Source organism: Leucoraja erinacea, chromosome 24 (genome assembly GCF_028641065.1).
Source record: "Leucoraja erinacea ecotype New England chromosome 24, Leri_hhj_1, whole genome shotgun sequence".
Classification (NCBI taxonomy): Eukaryota; Metazoa; Chordata; class Chondrichthyes; order Rajiformes; family Rajidae; genus Leucoraja; species Leucoraja erinaceus.
The window spans coordinates 29,554,673-29,573,395 of record NC_073400.1 but is presented as its reverse complement, the minus strand read 5'-3'; the positions used below and the strand labels follow the sequence as shown (position 1 = coordinate 29,573,395).

Below are 18,723 nucleotides of genomic sequence, written 5' to 3'. Positions count from 1 at the left end.
AATGCCTTCCGGTCGGAGACAGAGCAGTTGCCATACCATACTGTGATGCAGTTGGTAAGGATGCTCTCGATGGTGCAGCGGTAGAAGTTCACCAGGATCTGAGGAGACAGATGGACCTTCTTCAGTCTCCTCAGGAAGAAGAGACGCTGATGAGCCTTCTTGATCAGAGTAGAGGTATTGTGGGTCCAAGAGAGGTCATCGGAGATGTTGACTCCCAGGAACCTGAAGCTAGAAACACGTTCCACCTCCGTCCCGTTAATGTGGATGGGGGTGTGCGTGCCGCCTCTGGACTTCCTGAAGTCTACAATGAGCTCCTTGGTCTTCTTGGAGTTAAGGGCCAGGTTGTTGTCAGTGCACCATGCTGCTAAGCGCTGGACCTCCTCCCTGTAGGCCAGCTCATCGATGTTGCTGATGAGGCCAATCACCGTTGTACCATCTGCATACTTGACTCACTTCTTGCACTGTTAATAGGCTATAAAAGCTATGAATAGTTCTGCAGTTCCACGCTACATTACTGTCCTCCCTCTCCCCATTTCCCCTTGGCTGTGCAGTATCTAGGGATGGGCTCACTTAAGATTTTATTTGCAACTGGTCACTGAGGCAGGTAAAATCCAGTCTTGACCAAGTTTCAGTGAGGCCCCTTACCCAGGCTTGAGGATCATTTTACATCTTGGGCTTATCTGCCTTAGCCCACTATCCACTTGAACCCATTTTCTTGCTTGATCCATTGCCCCTTTACAGACTTGAACCCACAATATTTTGCCCCAGAGACAATGGGGTGTGGTGTGCTTAGGCAGACCCTTGCAAGGAATGATGATGGTAGGGTTGGGGAACTTGTGGGTGGGGGGAATGAGGGTGGGTATAATAGGAATGGGAAGCAGCGCCATTTTATCATTTGTATGCATGATCTAGGCTCATTCATTATACTAGCGGATGAAAGAGGTTGGTGATGGGAGTGGAATTCATAAAGCCATTTGTGATAGGGGCAGCCAATTTGGTTATTCAAGGCTACTCCACCATTCCTTCATCGTTAATCTACCTCTCCCTCCTGCCTCCTCCCCATCACCCCTGACACCCGATGAATTGAACCAAACCGCTCAGAAATAGCTATAATAAATGCCGGTTTATACCAAAGACAAACCCAAAATGCTGGAGTAACTTAGATGGTCAAAAAACATCTCTGGCGGAAATGGATTGGTACTATTTTGGGTCAGAACCTTTCTCTGAAGAAGGGTCCCAACCTCAAAGGCCTCCTATAACCATATAACAATTACAGCATGGAAACAGGCCATCTCGACCCTTCAAGTCCGTGCCGAACACTTATTTTCCCCTAGTCCCATCTACCAGCACTCAGACCATAACCCTCCATTCCTTTCCCGTCTATATACCTATCCAATTTATTTTTAAATGATAAAATCGGACCTGCCTCCACCACTTCCACTGGAAGCTCATTCCACACAGCCACCACTCTCTGAGTAAAGAAGTTCCCCCTCATGTTACCCCTAAACTTCTGTCCCTTAATTCTCAAGTCATGTCCTCTTGTTTGAATCGTCCCTACTCTCAATGGGAAAAGCTTATCCACGTCAACTCTGTCTATCCCTCTCATCATTTTAAAGACCTCTATCAAGTCTCCCCTTAACCTTCTGTGCTCCAAAGAATAAAGACCTAACTTGTTCAACCTTTCTGTAACCCAGGCAACATTTTAGTAAATCTCCTCTGTACTCTCTCTATTTTGTTGACATCCTTCCTATAATTAGGCGACCAAAATTGTACACCATACTCCAGAATTGGCCTCAACAATGCCTTGTACAATTTTAACATTACATCCCAACTTCTATACTCAATGCTCTGACTTTATAAAGGCCAGCACACCAAAAGCTTTCTTTACTACCCTATCCATCCTATATATTTTTTTAAATCGCTGTTTTTTTGTTCCCTTTTTCCTGCCGCCCACAATATTTAATATGGAAAAGAATATGTGATTCTGTTACATTCTGTTTGTAGTTTGTTTGGTTGTTTGCCTTTTTGCACAAAGTCACGAGCATTGCCACTTTTCATTTCACTGCACATCTCGTATGTGTATGTGACAAATAAACTTGACTTGACTTGACTTGACTTACATGAGATTCCACCTTCACGGAACTATGCACAGTTATTCTTAGACCCCTCTGTTCAACTGCATTCATCAATTTGCTACCATTTACTATGTACGTCCTATTTTGATTTGTCCTGCCAAGATGTAGCACCTCACACTTATCAGCATTAAACTCCATCTGCCATCTTTCAGCCCACTCTTCCAAATGGCCTAAATCTCTCTGTAGACTTTGAAAATCGACTTCATTATCCACAACACCACCTATCTTAGTATTACCTTAGTATCACCACCTGTCCAATTTCTCCAGAGATGCTACCTGACCTGCTGAGCTACTCCAGCATTTTGTGTCCATCTTTGATAAAGTATTGAACAGATTAATGCAGTAAAGCAAGTATTGCCAAAAACTCACACCAAATTAAAAATCTCTCCTAAGAAACGACAGAGGCATAGGTTGACTCAGGGTTCTCTGGAGTCCCAGGAGATTGGGGTTTCCGAATGCCCTTTGGGCAGTTGCGATGAAACTTGACATCTGCGTAGACGACAGCGTTTTCAGCCACATGCTGCCTTGGTCTTGTCTTCTTTTGAAATTTCACCACTGCATACGTGATTCCACCTTCATTGTTATCCAAATGGTCACCTGCCCTGTTGTTTTCCAGATTTGCATCAACGTGGTCCTCTTTCAACACTGCCATTTCCTAAAATGTAACACAATCCAATTTTACAACCTAATAGATTTGAAAGGTCCTCAACAGAGGTCTATTACAAAGTAGGTCTCAAACTGTTCAGTGTACAGAACAAGCCATTGCTGCTGTTTACAACACAAAGATAGTGCAGTACGGTGGAGCAGCAGTAGAGTTGCTGCCTGACAGCGCCTACAACAGGCTTGTAGGTTAATTGTTTAAGAGGGAACTGCAGATGCTGGAGAATCGAAGGTTACACAGAAAAGCTGGAGAAACTCAGCGGGTGCAGCAGCATCTATGGAGCGAAGGAAATAGGCAACGTTTCGGGCCGAAACCCTTCTTCAGACTGATCGGGGGTGGGGGTGGGTCGGGACAAGAAAGGGAAAAGGAGGAGTAGCCAGAAGGCTGGAGGGTGGGAGGAGATAGTAGGGGAGCTGAGGAAGGGGAGGAGACAGCAAGGACTAACAGAATTGGGAGAATTCGATGTTCATGCCCCGGGGGTGTAGACTCCCCAAACGGAATATGAGGTGCTGTTCCTCCAATTTCTGGTGCTGCTCGCTGTGGCCATGGAGGAGACCCAGGACAGAGAGGTCGGAGGCGGAGTGGGAGGGGGAGTTGAAGTGCTGAGCCACCGGGAGGTCAGCTTGGTTATTGCGGACCGAGCGGAGGTGTTCGGCGAAACGATCGCCCAACCTCCCCCCATATCTGCCTTCCGCAAAGACCGCTCCCTCCATAACTCCCTTGTCAATTCTTCCCTTCCCTCTCGGTCCACCCTCTCCCCGGGCACTTTCCCTTGCGGCCGCAGGAGATGCAACACTTGTCCCTTTGCCTCCCCCCTCGACTCCGTTCAAGGACCCAAGCAGTCGTTCCAGGTGCGACAGAGGTTTACCTGCATCTCTTCCAACCTCATCTATTGCGTCCGCTGCTCTAGATGCCAGCAGATCTATATCGGTGAGACCAAGCGGAGGTTGGGCGATCGTTTCGCCGAACACCTCCGCTCGGTCCGCAATAACCAAGCTGACCTCCCGGTGGCTCAGCACTTCAACTCCCCCTCCCACTCCGCCTCCGACCTCTCTGTCCTGGGTCTCCTCCATGGCCACAGCGAGCAGCACCGGAAATTGGAGGAACAGCACCTCATATTCCGTTTGGGGAGTCTACACCCCCGGGGCATGAACATCGAATTCTTCCAATTCTGTTAGTCCTTGCTGTCTCCTCCCCTTCCTCAGCTCCCCTACTATCTCCTCCCACCCTCCAGCCTTCTGGCTACTCCTCCTTTTCCCTTTCTTGTCCCGACCTACCCCCACCCCCGATCAGTCTGAAGAAGGGTTTCGGCCCGAAACGTTGCCTATTTCCTTCGCTCCATAGATGCTGCTGCACCCGCTGAGTTTCTTGTAGGTTAATTGGTTTGGCTTAATTGCAAATTGCCCCTAGTGTGTGTAGGATACTGTACATGTGCAGGGTTCGCTGGTCGGCCTAGACTCTGTGGGCCAAAGGGCCTGTTTCTGCGCTGGATCTCTTAACTGGACTGAACTGGTGTTGCTAAACGACCTGTGTAAACACTGATAATTCAATGCTATATATTCTTCATCACTCAGAGAATTTATATTTCACATTTTTACCTGGGTTTCATTGTTGTCTTCACCGTGTGATGTATTGCGCTTGGATTCTGGAAAATATGTTGTCGATAGAGCCATATCAGGAACAGGTTTAAACATAATTCATTCATATATTCCATTCATTTGTTCTATGTATCTTCGAGATCTCTTGTTTCCCTTTCCCCTGACTCTCAGTCTGAAGAAGGGTCTCGACTCGAAACGTCACCTGTTCCTCTTCTGCATAGACGTACCCTGACCCGCTGAATTGCATGAGCATTTTGTGTTTATCTTCATTGTAAACCAGCATCTGTAGTTCCCTCCAACACACAGAAACATCTACGTGTTGTGTGCAAGACCTTATATTCAGGTCAAAAGTACTGCACGTACGGAATAAGAATCAGCCCTGTTGTTCTGGTTGCTGTATCATATACCCTGTGCTCTACCCATCCCTCCTAACAGATGCCTAAACCTACCCGATCTCCCGGTTGCTCAACACTTTAACTCCTCCCCCCATTCCCACACTAACCTTTCTGTCCTGGGCCTCCTCCATTGTCAGAGTGAAACCCAGCACAAATTGGAGGAACAGCACCTCATATTTTGCTTGGGCAGCTTACACCCCAGCGGTATGAACATTGACTTCTCTAACTTCAAGTAACCCTTGTTTTTCCCTCTCTCTCCATCCCCTCCCCATTCCCAGTTCTTTGACTAGTCTTACTGTCTCCGACTACATTTTATCTCTGTACTACCAACTCCCCTGACATCAGTCTGAAAAGGGGTCTTGACCCGAAATGTCACACATTCCTTCTCTCCAGAGATGCTGCACGTTCCACTCAGTTACTCCAGCATTTTGTGTCTATTGTCCTAACCTTATTTGCTAAAACAGGTTTTCATAAGTTCAGTAAGTGATAGGAGCAGAATTATGCTAATTGGCCCATCCATCTACCATCATCGGTGGTGAAGATAGTTGGCAGCTTCAAGTTTATGGGCGTTCACATCTTGGATTACCTGTCCTAGCTAGACCAGCTCTGCCTCAACTACCTCCTCTGGCAGCTCCTGCCATATACCCACCACCCTCTGTGTGATGCAGGTATGTTGTACGTTGTCGATGTCCATGTGAGGCTGCAGGCGTGATCTTCATTGTAACTGTACTTCAACGTGCTTGTGCATGTGACAATAAACACGACTTCACCTGAATCGAAATACAACAGCTAATCACACAAAGCATATTCTAACAGCTGAGAGGATGAGAGTATCTATGTAAATCTTACTTCTACCTGGCCTCTTAGTTCTCACACATCTCTGCCATTTCACACTCAGACAGTTTCTGTAAAATGATGTTCAAAGAACAGTTTTTCACTGAGTCACCATGAAAGCATCAAACATGATAGCATTATTGATCATCCATGCTTCTCCCTACATTTTATTACTTTAATGCAGGGTATTTGTTGATTAGAACATAATTAAATCTCTTGACATTCTGCAAGGAACTCAGACATGTATTGTGAAATTATTTAAGTGAAATCAGAAACTCACCCTTGGTTTTACGCTTTCGGTACCAAAAGAAGGCAATGATGAGAATCAGGAGAAGCACAGTGACACCAGACGCAACTATGTAAATGATCCTGTTGGACAGAGAATAGGGAAGGGTGAGACATGGCTCATCATTGATTCTTGGACTTCAGTAAAGAACAAAAGTCAAACATTTATATGGCACCTTTCATGATTTTTTTGAAGTGTGCAGCAAAGGAAATGAGGTGTAGAGTTTGTTTTGGTGGGTAATGCAGCAGCTAATCTGCTCACAGTAAGGTGACACTGACAAACGATCGTGAAACTGGTTGAAGAGCAATTGGGTCCAACCATTAAGGAACCCTCCCTCCTCCTTGACAAACAATGTATGGGAACTGTTACACTTTTATTGCAATGATTAGTTGAGTTGAGTTTCGATTAGATTAGTTGAGTTTAGAGATACAGCATGGAAACAGGCCTTTCGGCCCACCAAGTCTGCATCGGTCAGCAATCCCCATACACTAGATCCGTCCTAAACATCGGAGACAATTTACTGAAGCCAATTAACCTACAAACCTGCACGTCTTTGGAATGTGGGAGAAAACTGGAACACCCAGAGAAAACTGGAGAAAACCCCTGTGGTCACTGGAAGAACGACCAAACTCCGTACAGGCAGCATCAGTTGTCGGGATCGAACACGTCTCTGGGGCAATAAGGCAGAAACTCTACCGCTGTGCCTCCATGCCACTGTTTTTGGAGTTTTCATATCTGACTGCCAGCATGCTGCCCCCCCCCCCCACAATACTGCAGTGTATTAACCAAATATTTGCAGCTATCATTGAAATCACCACTGTGTGAATACGGTTCTACAACCCTGGTCCAACCTCGGTGGAGAGAACACCAGGCCAAAGAGAAAACAATGCACTTGGTTCACAACAAATCTCACCACAATGCCATTTACAACTCCATCTTCACCTCCACCAACATTGGGTTTGGACAGTGACTGTTCGCTAAGAGCCGTCTGGAATATGAAACATCTTCAACATATCTAGAAGACGGCTCACCATGACCATCTCAAGGTCAGCAGTGTGATCTAACATGCCTACCACCCAGGGTCACGTTCTAGGTGGAGACACTTCCTGCTGTTGGAGTGACTGACATTGAGACTTTGACCAACTCTGGAAGGTGTTGCCATACGTGATATCAAAGGTGGTGTTTTAGCCCATAATTCACTATGCATTTTCCTATCAGTACCACGCCAGAGCAGGTCACAGCAAGGCAAAGCAACAATACTTGGGTTTGGCAACTATACTCATCTCACACCGTGGGGTGAGGTTAGTGATGGAGAAGTCATGGTGAATACCGCAGGGAGTACCACAAATGGAGGAAGTGTTCTCATCACCCAAGCGTATACACAACACAATGAGATGCAAACCAGCGCAATTTCACTATTGGTGAGTTAACTAATATCTGGTTTGCAAGGCATATACATATTATGATAGAATAAGGTCATAAGCAATATGAGAAGAATTAGGGAATTTGGCCCATCACATCTACTCCGCCATTCAATCATGACTGATCTATCTCTCCCTCCAAACTCCATTGTCCTGCCTTCTCCCCATAACCTCTAACACCCGTACTAATGAAGAATCTAGCTATCTCTGCCTTAAAAATATCCACTGATTAGCCTCCACAGAATTCTGAGGCAAAGAATTCCACAGATTCACCACCCTCAGACTAAAGGATTTTCTCCTCATCTTCTTCCTAAAAGAACATCTCATTCTGAGGCTGTGACCTCTAGTCCTTGAATCTCCCACTGGTGGAAACATCCTCCCCACATCCACTCTATACAAGCCTTTCACTATCACGTATGTTTGAGGTCCCCTATACCTCTCTGGTTATCTCATCCTTTCCCATCCAATAGCTCTCCCCAATACCTTCCCTTTCAACCACAGGAAACGCAACACCTGTCCCTGTACCTCCTCCCTCGACTCTGTCCAAGGACCTCAACTGTCCTTTCAGGATAGAGTTCATTTGAACCTCATCCAACCTCATCTACTGTATGAGGTGTGGACTCTTATACATCAGCAGGACTAAACGTTGACTGGGCGATCGCTTCACTGAACACTTATGCTCAGTCCTCCTGGCACTATATGATCTCCCAGTTGCTAAACACTTTAACTCCCCCGCCCATTCCCACACTGACTGTTCTGTCCTGGGCTTCCTCCATTGCCAGAGTGAGGCCATATGCAAATTGGAGGACCAGCACCTCATACTTCTCTTGGGCAGCTTACTGCCAAGCAGTATAAATGTTGATTTCTCTAACTTTAAATTACCCTTGCATCTCCTCTCTCTTCGTCCTTCCCCCACTCTAGTTGTGGTATGAATGTCACTGTTGTCTTGTAGTGTCTCGTTGTCTGTATAACTCGTTTTCACCTAACCCACAGCTACCTATGGATCGTTTCCTTGATCATCGTTACTTTTTTGCATATCTTTCATTCATTGTTTTATATCTTTCTATATCACCGTCGATATCGCTCTCGTTTCCCTTTCCCCTGACTCTCAATCTGAAGAAGGGTCTCAACCCGAAACGTCACCTATTCCATTTCTCCAGAGACGCTGTCTGACCCGATGAGTTACTCCAGTTGTTTGTAGCTATATTCAGTTTAAACCAGCATCTGCAGTTCCTTCGAACACAATGAAAGCAAAATATGCAGAACACACATAGACGGCACCTAAGTTCAGGGTCTTGGCTTTGTGAGGCTGTGGTTCCACTGGCTGTGTCACTGTGTGTACAGATCAATACTCCAACCGGCCTTGAATGTCAGTGAACGGAAGACACAAACTTCTCCCAATTGAAGTAATCCCAATCAAAACACCAGCAATTAGTACATGGCGCCTTTCATTGGAAACAGAGTAGTTAACCTTGAAGGTAGACAAAAGTGCTGGAGAAACTCAGCGGGTGCAGCAGCATCTATGGAGCGAAAGAAATAGGCAACGTTTCGGGCCGAAGCCGTTCATCAGACCATCAATCAGTCTGAAGAAGGGTTTCGGCCCGAAACGTTGTCTATGTCCTTCGCTCCATAGATGCTGCTGCACCCGCTGAGTTTCTACAGCACTTTTGTCTACCTTCGATTTTCCACCATCTGCAGTTAATTCTTAAACAGTTTACCTTGAAGTATACTTGGATCTTTTTGAAGTTTCACAAGAATATTCAAGTCCTGTTGGAACAAGGAAATAAAAAATCAGTTTCACTGCTTTTCACTTGCAGCTGAACAAGAGAGCATGCTTGTCCGATGTAAGGAGTTTATAGGCTTAGTAGACAGGGCAATGATCCCGACCACGGGTGCTGCCTGTATGGAGTTTGTACGTTCTCCCCGTGACCTGCGTGGGTTCTCTCCGAGATCTTCGGTTTCCTCCCACACCCCAAAGACGTACAGGTTTGTAGGTTAATTGCCTTTGGTTAATATCCCTAGTGGGTGTAGGATGGTTAATAATGTGCGGGGATCGCTGGTCGGCCCAGACCCGGTGGGCTGAAGGGCTTGTTTACACACTGTACCTCTAAACTAAAGACGTGCAGGTTTGTAGGTTAATTGGCTTCTGTAAATTGTCCCTTAATTTAGAATTGTCCCTAATTGTAGAATGGGTGTACCGGTGAAAGGCAGCTGCTTCCATGCTGGATCTTTAAACTAAACTGGCTGGATAGCTGGGGTTTTATTCCACACAGGAGAGGAACCAGGAAGCTAATACAGGTGTGCCTGTAATGTCCCTATGAGGGACATAGATAAGGTACTTCGTGGGAAATCAGCACAGCAGATGTGCATAGACGTGGAGAACATAGCGTTGAGTTTAGGAGTAGAATATTTGGAGGGTGTCTGAGCAAGAAATATTTTTAAACCCAGATGGTGAAGGCACTTGCATTGCCAAGTCTGAGAAGACTATGGATGAGGAGCTGGTAAAAATGGGATAAGTATCGATGGCACTTAATGGTAACACAGTGGACCAAATCTGATAGTCTAGAAGTTAACTGTGGTCACATTTACTGATAATTTCTGTTCCCTTCCCATATTTGAGTGTTGGTCATGTGGAGATGATGGAAAGTGAAAGTGCTTGGACTGATGTCACTGCAGACCTAGTTTACAGCTGTGTAAACGTAAGAGGAAGTTCTAGCCGGGAAGCTGGCCTACACCAGCACTGGGAAATCTATTTCTGGAGCCCAGCAACCAAGTATTGACAAATGGGCCATAATTCCATCATATTAATCTTGATAAAAATTAAATAACGTGCATGGATTTCAGGGTGTCAGGGGTTATATGGAGAAGGCAGGAGAATGGGGTGAAGAGGGGAAGATAGATCAGCCATGATTGAATGGTCTATTACTGCTTTTATCACGTGATTTTATGAACCACCGCACCCCCACTCCCCCTTCTTCTCCCCATTCCCTCCACTACTTACCAGTGCCGTTGATTTTCACTGGGAAACTGCAGGGCACGTCACTGCTTGAGATGGACACGTTGACCATTTCACTGGATTTTGATCCACGTTTATTTGAGGCTGTGCAATAATATTGATGGTGCTGGTGTTTGAAGGATTGACAATGTAGATCCAGGGCATTGTTGTCTGAGATCTTTGAATCCACAGATGGGGTCTTTTCATACCAGGTGTAGTTAATGGGAAGGGATCCCCGGAACGACTCACAGGACACTGTCACTGAGCCCCCGAGACAGGAGACATTGGCTGGTGATAGAAATCCAAGCACAGGAACAGACACGGGTTCTGTGGGAAAGGAGCAAACAGTCAGACACTGAGTCAACATCTGAAAATGAAACACTCGCCAATATCCAACATCTCTGTATCATAGCCAGAGCCGCCAGTTTGGAATCTGACCCATCCATCTACATATAACCATAGTCATGCAGCGTAGAAACAGTTCCTTCTGTCTAACTTGCCCGCACTGACCAACACGCCCAATCTACACTAGTTCCACCGGCCCATGCTTGGCCCTTAACCCTCCAAACTAATCCTATTCATGTACCTGTTCAAATTTTTCTTGAATGTTATGATAGTACCTGCAATAACTGCTTCCGTCAGCAGTTCGTTTCATATACCTACCAACCTTGTGTAAAAACGTTACTCCCCAGATTCTTGTTAAATCATTCTCCTCATCTTAAAACTATGTCCTCTGGTTCTCGATTCCCCTACTCTGGGCAACAGACTCTGTGCATTTACTCGAACTATTCGTTGCATGGTTTTTTTTTTACCTGCCTGAAGATCATCCCTCATCCTCCTGCGCTCCAAAAAGTAAAGTGCTAGACTGCTCAACTCCTCCCTCTGGGTCGGGTCCTCAAGTCATTCTAAGTCTTCTCTGCACCCTATCCAACTTGTCAGCATCTTTCCGATAACATGGTGGTTTAAACTGACCACAAATCAGACAAATCATCGGACAATCTTAGATTCTCTTTTACATTTCAGGAATTACCAGCAGGAAAACATATAACATAGAAAATAGGTGCAGGAGTAGGACATTCAGACCCTCGAGCCTGCACCGCCATTCAATATGATCATGGCTGAATATCCAACTCAGTATCCTGTACCTGCCTTCTCTCCATACCCCCTGATACATATAGCCACAAGGGCCACATCTAACTCCCTCTTAAATAGAGCCAATGAACTGGCCTCAACTACTTTCTGTGGCAGAGAGTTCCAGAGATTCACCACTCTCTGTGTGAAAAATGTTTTTCTCATCTCGGTCCTAAAAAACTTCCCCCATATCCTTGCATATGGATAACGATGAAAAGGTAGCATCGTTTATGCAACAGTGTTGGCTATTCAAAGCAACAAGGAAGCTGCCCATATGTCGAATCAAAATCAAACTGTTGCAGAAATGCAATTTCATAGGAAATCGACAGGGACACATTCCAGCACAGATGAGGACAATGTCAGCTACTCAGATACTACATTTCAAAGCAACAGCCAAATTGTCCTTCAGAAAGATCCATCGACTCACAATCCATTTACCAGATTTATACATCTCTGTCTCTCTCCATTCTCCCAGCTGCCAGAACTACCATGTCTGCCACTGGACCAGTACACAGCAGCACCATCTCTCTTTGTTTTACAATTCCTACAATCTATAGTTAATCTTTTAATCTGAAACTCTGCCACAATTCTACAATACCAATATTCAAACACTTCATTAGTGCAACAGTATCACTATCAACAACTTTTAAATTTCCTTGTATAAAATTGTTGATGGTGATACTGTTGCACTAATGAGGTGTGTGAATGGCGGTATTGTAGCATTGTGTGTAGGGAGCGAATGGGAAAGTGGAACAACATAGTACTAGTGTGACCGGTGATCGCTAGTCAGTGAGGACTCGGTGGGCCGAAGGATCCGTTTCCATGTTGCATTTGTAAACTACAACTAAATATCCCGGTGACATTTTCTGTAACCTCTCCAAGCCTTCCACATCTTTTGTTTTATAAAGCGGGGACCAGAACTGTGCACCAGACTCCCACCTAACAAATGTTTTGTCCGTTGCCAAAGTGGAGACATAAAGTCCCTCATTGAGAAACCTACCTTCAGATACTTGGAGATGTACTTTAAATGTTGGTTCGCCAGATGCAGTAATTCCACATCTGTACCATCCTGTATCTCCAGAGTGAAGATCCTCCACAGTCACAGTAAATATTCCTCGTGCCGGGTTATCTGTGATTGACACTCTTCCGCTCTGTCCATGTTTCCCATTTGTTTCACCTACATGTGTACACTGGCGACTTGTCCCAGGGCACCAGTATTTTGTGTGTGAGCGGTACACTGCTGCATAGTGACAATCGATTGTGATCGCTCTTCCCACAACCCCTCTTACTTCGCTCTCAGCCCACAGTGCACCTGAAACTGAAGGAAACATATTTCATAAATTGAAGAGCATAATTAGCCTTTCACAGACATACACATTATAGTATGCGTCAATGTGTACAGGGGAATCCGCCCAATCATTTTCTTAACTGTGTTGAATTCCACCTAGATTGCGATGAGAGACAGATACTGTACACTGTCCCTCACCACCTGCACAGGTCGTTCCAAAGCGCTTCCCAGCCAATGTGGTGTGAATGGTGAAGAATGATGCATTGAATAAGGAGCCTGTTGCAATTGGAAGGCGCTGTCTAGGGAGTCTTGGTGAGTTGCTGCAGTGCATCGTGCAGATGGTGTAAACTGCTGCTGCTCTGCATCAGCGGGGGAGGTTGAGGATGGGGTGTCTTTCAAGCGCGATTCTGGGTCATGACAAACCAAGCACAAGTGTTCAGCGAAACTGTGGCCTAGGCCAGTGCTTCTTAAACTGATGAATGGTTCACCCAAGGGTGAATGAAATTATTTTGGGGTGATTATGTTTTTTGCTCATGTGACTAAATAAATTATATAAAGAATTATACACAAGAGAGAATAAGACGAAAATGACCAAAAATACATAAGAAAATTTAGTCGAGGGTGAATGAAATTTTGTGATAAAGACTCAAGGGTGAATGAAACTGAAATAGTTTAAGATGCACTGGCCTTGGCTGCGTTTGGTCTCGCTGTTGTAAACCATTCACACTCTATTCTGGACTGTGAGCGTCTCCACACCTACTTGATGGAATGACGGCCAAGTAGATTCCACTTTAATTTTGTGAGATTACTGGAGTTCGTGTGATTCACACAAATGAACAGAGTGAAAAATATGAACATGATGATGAAGTTGTACATCCTTGGTTATAAATGATGATGGATCCACATAGAATGCATTTGATTGCTTTCTCTGTCTCAAAGTGAATATGAGATCTTAAGCGGCAGCCAGAAAATCATTTTTAGGCAGAAATTTGGTGGAATGCTCTCGACCCGTTGTGATAAGTGCAGGTCTTTCTCTCCTTTTGAAGCTCAACACCTCCCAGGTGAAAGCAACAGGCAATTATTTGCCAGTCCTCCAAACAAACTCTCGCATGTTGCACCATGAGCTCAGGTGGCTGCAATGATGCTGCCTGCAAATACCTAGAAACCCACGACCATCACCACAAGGTGAAAAGCAGCAGCTACAAGAACACGAGAAGAATTGTGAAACAATATTCCCACGGGAAAATAACACTCACCTGTATTGTTCATTTCTGTCACATAACTGCACGTTCCTGCTCCTTTGAAGACTTTCACGTTGAGTATTTCACTGGATTTCCCCCCATGATTATTTGAGGCTGTGCAGTAATATTGACGGTGTCGACCTCCGAGGATTTCACAACTCAGATCCAGTTGATTGTCATACAAGATCGTTGAACACCCATACACGTTCTTCTCACACCATGTGTAACGGATGGGAAGGGATCCACGGACAGACTCACACGACACTGACACTGAGCCTCCGAGACGTGAGGCATTTGCTGGTGACAGATATCTGAGCACAGGAGTAGACAAGAGTTCTGTGGGAATGGAACAACCATTCTGTCACCTGTATGAACAGTTAAAAACCAAACACGTGCTAAATCTCAGCAGCCCTTTATCTCAGCCCGAACCGTCCGGTTGACATCTCACCGGCTCATCTACATCTCTGTGAGTATGCGAAGCCCAGAAACCCAAGAAGGTTAGAGTCATAGAGAACCGAAAGATGCCCATCACAACAGCTCATTCATGCCGACCAACATGTATTTCTAGGCCATAGCTATATGTCCACGTTTCTCCCTTATCACTCGCAATGACCCCAATCTACGCAACTGTCCTAAAATGTATTTAAATGCTGTTATTCTAAGTGCCTCAACAACCTCCTCTGGCAGCAGGTTCCATATAAATATCACCCAATGCGTGGACTATGTTGTCCCTCAGAACAGAAGTTGGGATGTTATGTTTCAGTTGTACATATGTTGTTGAGGTCGAACTTGGGCGAATCGTGTTCAGCTTCGGCCACTCATCTGTACAAAACATGCCATTACAGTAAGTGACACCTTACTATTCCCTCCTCTTTAAATAGTTCCCATTACCTCTGTCCTCCACTTTCTCATCCCACACATCGTGGGAAAATGAACATGCTTCTCGTGATTGATACATTTCTATAAGTTCCTCGCTCAATCATTTCCACGCCAAGGAATGAAGTCTGAGTTTGACCAATCGCTCCCTGCGTCAATCACATCCTGTCCAGGCAGCGTCGCCCTAAAACCTTTCTGCACGCTGTCCACCTCAACGGCACTTTTCTTGGAGCTGAGGGACTAAAGCTGAACACAATTCCCATAGTGTGGACTCAACATCTGCAAATCTGAAGCATATTATCTCAAATTATGTTCTGAATGTTCTCACTGATGAAGACCAGCGTACCAAAAACCCTGTTCAATGCGTTGGAATTTTAAGGTGAAAATTAATTACGATCCCTTTAAGATAGACACAAAATGCTGGAGTAACTCAGCGGAGCAGGCAGCATCTCTCGAGAGAAGGAATGGCTGACGTTTCGGGTCCACACCGTTCTTCAGCTTGAGAATTCTCTGCCACAGGAGGTAGTTGAGGCCAGTTCATTGGCTATATTTAAGAGGGAGTTAGATGTGGCCCTTGTGGCTAAAGGGATCAGGGAGTATGGAGAAAAGGCAGGTACAGGATACTATGTTGGATGATCAGCCATGATCATATTGAATGGCGTTGCAGGCTCGAAGGGCCGAATGGCCTGCTCTTGCACCTAATTTCTATGTTTCTATGAGAGTCGTGGGACAGGGACAGGGAGAAATGGAAGGGTAAGGTGTGAAAACAAGTGATCAAAGGTGACAAAGTTAAAGGAACATGTAGAATGGATCATTGTTGACTGAAGGGAAGGTGACAACGAGGCATACAATCAGTAAAATATAATCAGGATGACAGTGAAACTAATTGGAGAACTAGGATGGGGCGGGATGGAGAGGAGTAAAGCAAGAGTTACTTGAAGTTCATTGTTTTATCCATAATGACAAGGCCAGCACACGAGCTGCTTTAAACACCTGGGAGTCCACATCACGGAGGATCTGACATGGACAACACACATTGCCGCACTGGTGAGTAAGGCAAGGCAGCGCCTTTACCACCCCAGGCAGCTGAGGAAATTCAGAGTCTCTCTGAGGATCCTCCAGCGCTTCGACTCTGGCTGTAGAAAGCATCTTGGCCGGCAACATCACAGTCTGGTTTGGGAACAGCTCTGCCTGGGACAGGAAAGCTCTGCAGAGAGCAGTGCGTTCGGCCGAACGTACTATGGGAACTACACTCGCCCCCCTGCAGGACGTAGACACCAGGAGGTGCAGATCCAGAGCCAGCAACATTCTGGGGGACCCCTACCACCCCAACAACGGACTGTTTCAGCTGCTACGGTCAGGCAAACGCCACCGCTGTCATGCTGTGAAAACAGAGAGGATGAGACGGAGTTTCTTCTCACAGGCCATCAGGATTTTAAAGTCTTATCTCACCAGGGACTAGTTTACTGTTGTGTTGTGGCTTTACAAAAAAAAAACTTTTCTAACATGTAAATACTGATTCTATTCTATTCTGTTGTGCAGTTTGTGCACAATCCGCTGGCATTGCCACTTTCATTTCACTGCACATCTTGTGACAAATAAACTTGACTTGTCTTGTATCCTGTCGCTCAAAGCACTGGGGTGTAAGCTGCCCAAGCGAAATATGAGGTTCTGTTCCTCCAATTTGTCTTTGACCTCACTCTGACAGTGGAGGAGGTCCAAGCCGGAAAGGAGTTTGGGAATGAGAGGGGGAATTAAACTGTTTAACAATCGGGACATAGCGTAGTTTGAGGCTGACTGAGCGGAGTCTGCGCGTGGTCTCGCCGATATATAGGAGTTCACACCTGGAACAGCGGATGTAGTTGATGAGGTTGGAGGAGATGCAAGTGAACCTCTGCCTCGCCCGAAAAGACTGTTTGTATCCTTGGACGGAGTAGACGGAGAAGGTATAGGGACAGGTGTTGCATCCGCTGCAGTTGTAGGGGAAGGCACCTGGGGACGGGGTGGTTTGGGTGGGGAAAGCCGAGTTGACCTGGGAGTTGCGGTGGGAACGATGTCATCGGAAAGCAGAAAGCGGTGGAGATGGAAGACGTGGCAAGTTGTGGGATCCCGTTGGAGGTGGCGAACATTTCGGAGGACTGTGTGCTGTGTGCGACGGCTGATGGGGCGAAAGATGAATTGCCACCGGGGAAATGTCCGTGTGGAGAGGCTGGCTGACTGCCGGGCGGTGGGTGGACAGTGGCTGTTGGGGGTGGGGGCGCATTGACGGGGCAGAGGGAGAGAGAGAGCGCGGGGTGGGGAGGAAGTGACTGATCCCTGAGGTGGGGGCGGGGAGCGGGCTGGCCTGTCCCGGGAGGACTGAACGCAGTCTGTTGAGCTCTGGGGTCTGATTCCCTGTTTATTATTCTCCGGGTATTCAGACCGCGAGCAACACTTGTTTCTCACTGATCTGTCGGATCATTAGTTTGAGTGGGAATGCAAACCTCGGACAGGGTGACATTTCATACAGTTCAGACGCAGGGAAATGTGCTGAGCATCCCACTTGACGTGGGTGGCCGCTCAGTGGGACAGAGTCCGTATTGGATGAGAGCAACATGAGTGGGGTTTCCCGACCCCCGCCCGCTCCCCGCAGGTCTCTGCACTGCTGCGGAGCCTCGGGATATCGGTGCTGCCCTGACCCTTCCCGGGGAAAACATGGATCAGGCATTTCAGTGGAGACGTCAAGTCAATCGCTGCGAAACGTACCGTCAGATACTCGGAGATAAACGTTAAACATTGGATGGCCGCCAGATGTTCTAATTCCACATCTGTACCATCCTGCATCTTCAGAGTGAAGATTCTCCACAGTCACAGTAAATGTTCCTCGTGCCGGATTATCTGTGATTGACACTCTTCCACTCCGTCCGTGTTGCCCATTTGTATCCACTAAAACTCTACACGGGCTCCTCCTCCAATCACACCAGTATTTTGTGTGTGAGCGGTACTCTGCTCCATAGTGACAATCGATTGTGATCGCTCTTCCCACAACTCCTGTTACATACGCCTCTCCCCACACTGCACCTGAAACTGAGGGGAGAAACTTTCATATGGAGAGCAAATGAACTGTTCAATGGAAATAGATACATTTTGAAGATTACATGAAAGAAAACTTAAGACGTTCCATGATGTGTCATATTGCTTCACGGCCAATGTCTCCGGTCTGAAGTGCAGGCAGTGCTGTTATTGAACCATTGTGTCAGTGTTCTGTCCCCGGCTCAGTACAATTAGGGTTCACTTCCCACTCCAGATCCCTGAGCAGAAACTGGGCTGGAATCGCAGTGCGGTACTAACGGAGCGCGGCAGTGTTGCAGGAGCTGCCTTTCAACAATCCCAGGCGGTGCCCGGCCTCTCACCCCACAGAAAGACCCCACTTTGCTATTTCATTGGCGGTGCCGCCGGCTGCGCTGCCAACATTCATCTCTCAACCGACACTGGGCCGGACCCGTGTTTAGACATTCACCGCCTTTACAACGCCCTGACTGAGGACAGAGGACGGACGGGTTACAATAAAGCGGGTCCCTTACTGGAGAACGTTACTAGCGTGAAAACGCACACCGCCAGATTCAGGGACAGTTTCTTCCCAGCTGTTATCAGGCGTCTGAATCATCCAACCAGGAACAGAGAGCGGTGCTGAACTCCCATCTACCTCTCTGATGACCCTCGGACTACCCTTGATCATACTTTGCTGACTTTATCTTACACTAAACGTTATTTCCTTCCTATGCACTGTATGAGCATCGATTGTAATCACGTATTGTCTTTCTGCTGGCTGGTTAGCAAGCAACAAAAATGCTTTTCACTGTACCTCGGTCCACGTGACAAT

The 18,723-nt window shown here is 46.3% G+C and overlaps 1 protein-coding gene across 1 annotated transcript in view; it reads right to left on the bottom strand.

Annotated features, from left to right (window-relative positions):
- Positions 1-447: 447 nt before the first annotated feature.
- LOC129708884 (polymeric immunoglobulin receptor-like) overlaps positions 448-18,723 on the bottom strand; it is a 36,957-nt gene continuing 18,681 nt past the window's right edge. The window contains exons 5-11 of the mRNA XM_055654932.1: positions 14,001-14,321; positions 12,457-12,774; positions 10,332-10,652; positions 9,049-9,097; positions 5,904-5,992; positions 4,395-4,441; positions 448-2,790 (exon numbers count right to left, since the gene is read on the bottom strand). Of these exons, the coding sequence (XP_055510907.1) occupies positions 2,524-2,790; positions 4,395-4,441; positions 5,904-5,992; positions 9,049-9,097; positions 10,332-10,652; positions 12,457-12,774; positions 14,001-14,321 (1,412 nt within the window). The 3' untranslated portion in view covers positions 448-2,523. The remainder of the gene's footprint in view (positions 2,791-4,394; positions 4,442-5,903; positions 5,993-9,048; positions 9,098-10,331; positions 10,653-12,456; positions 12,775-14,000; positions 14,322-18,723) is intronic.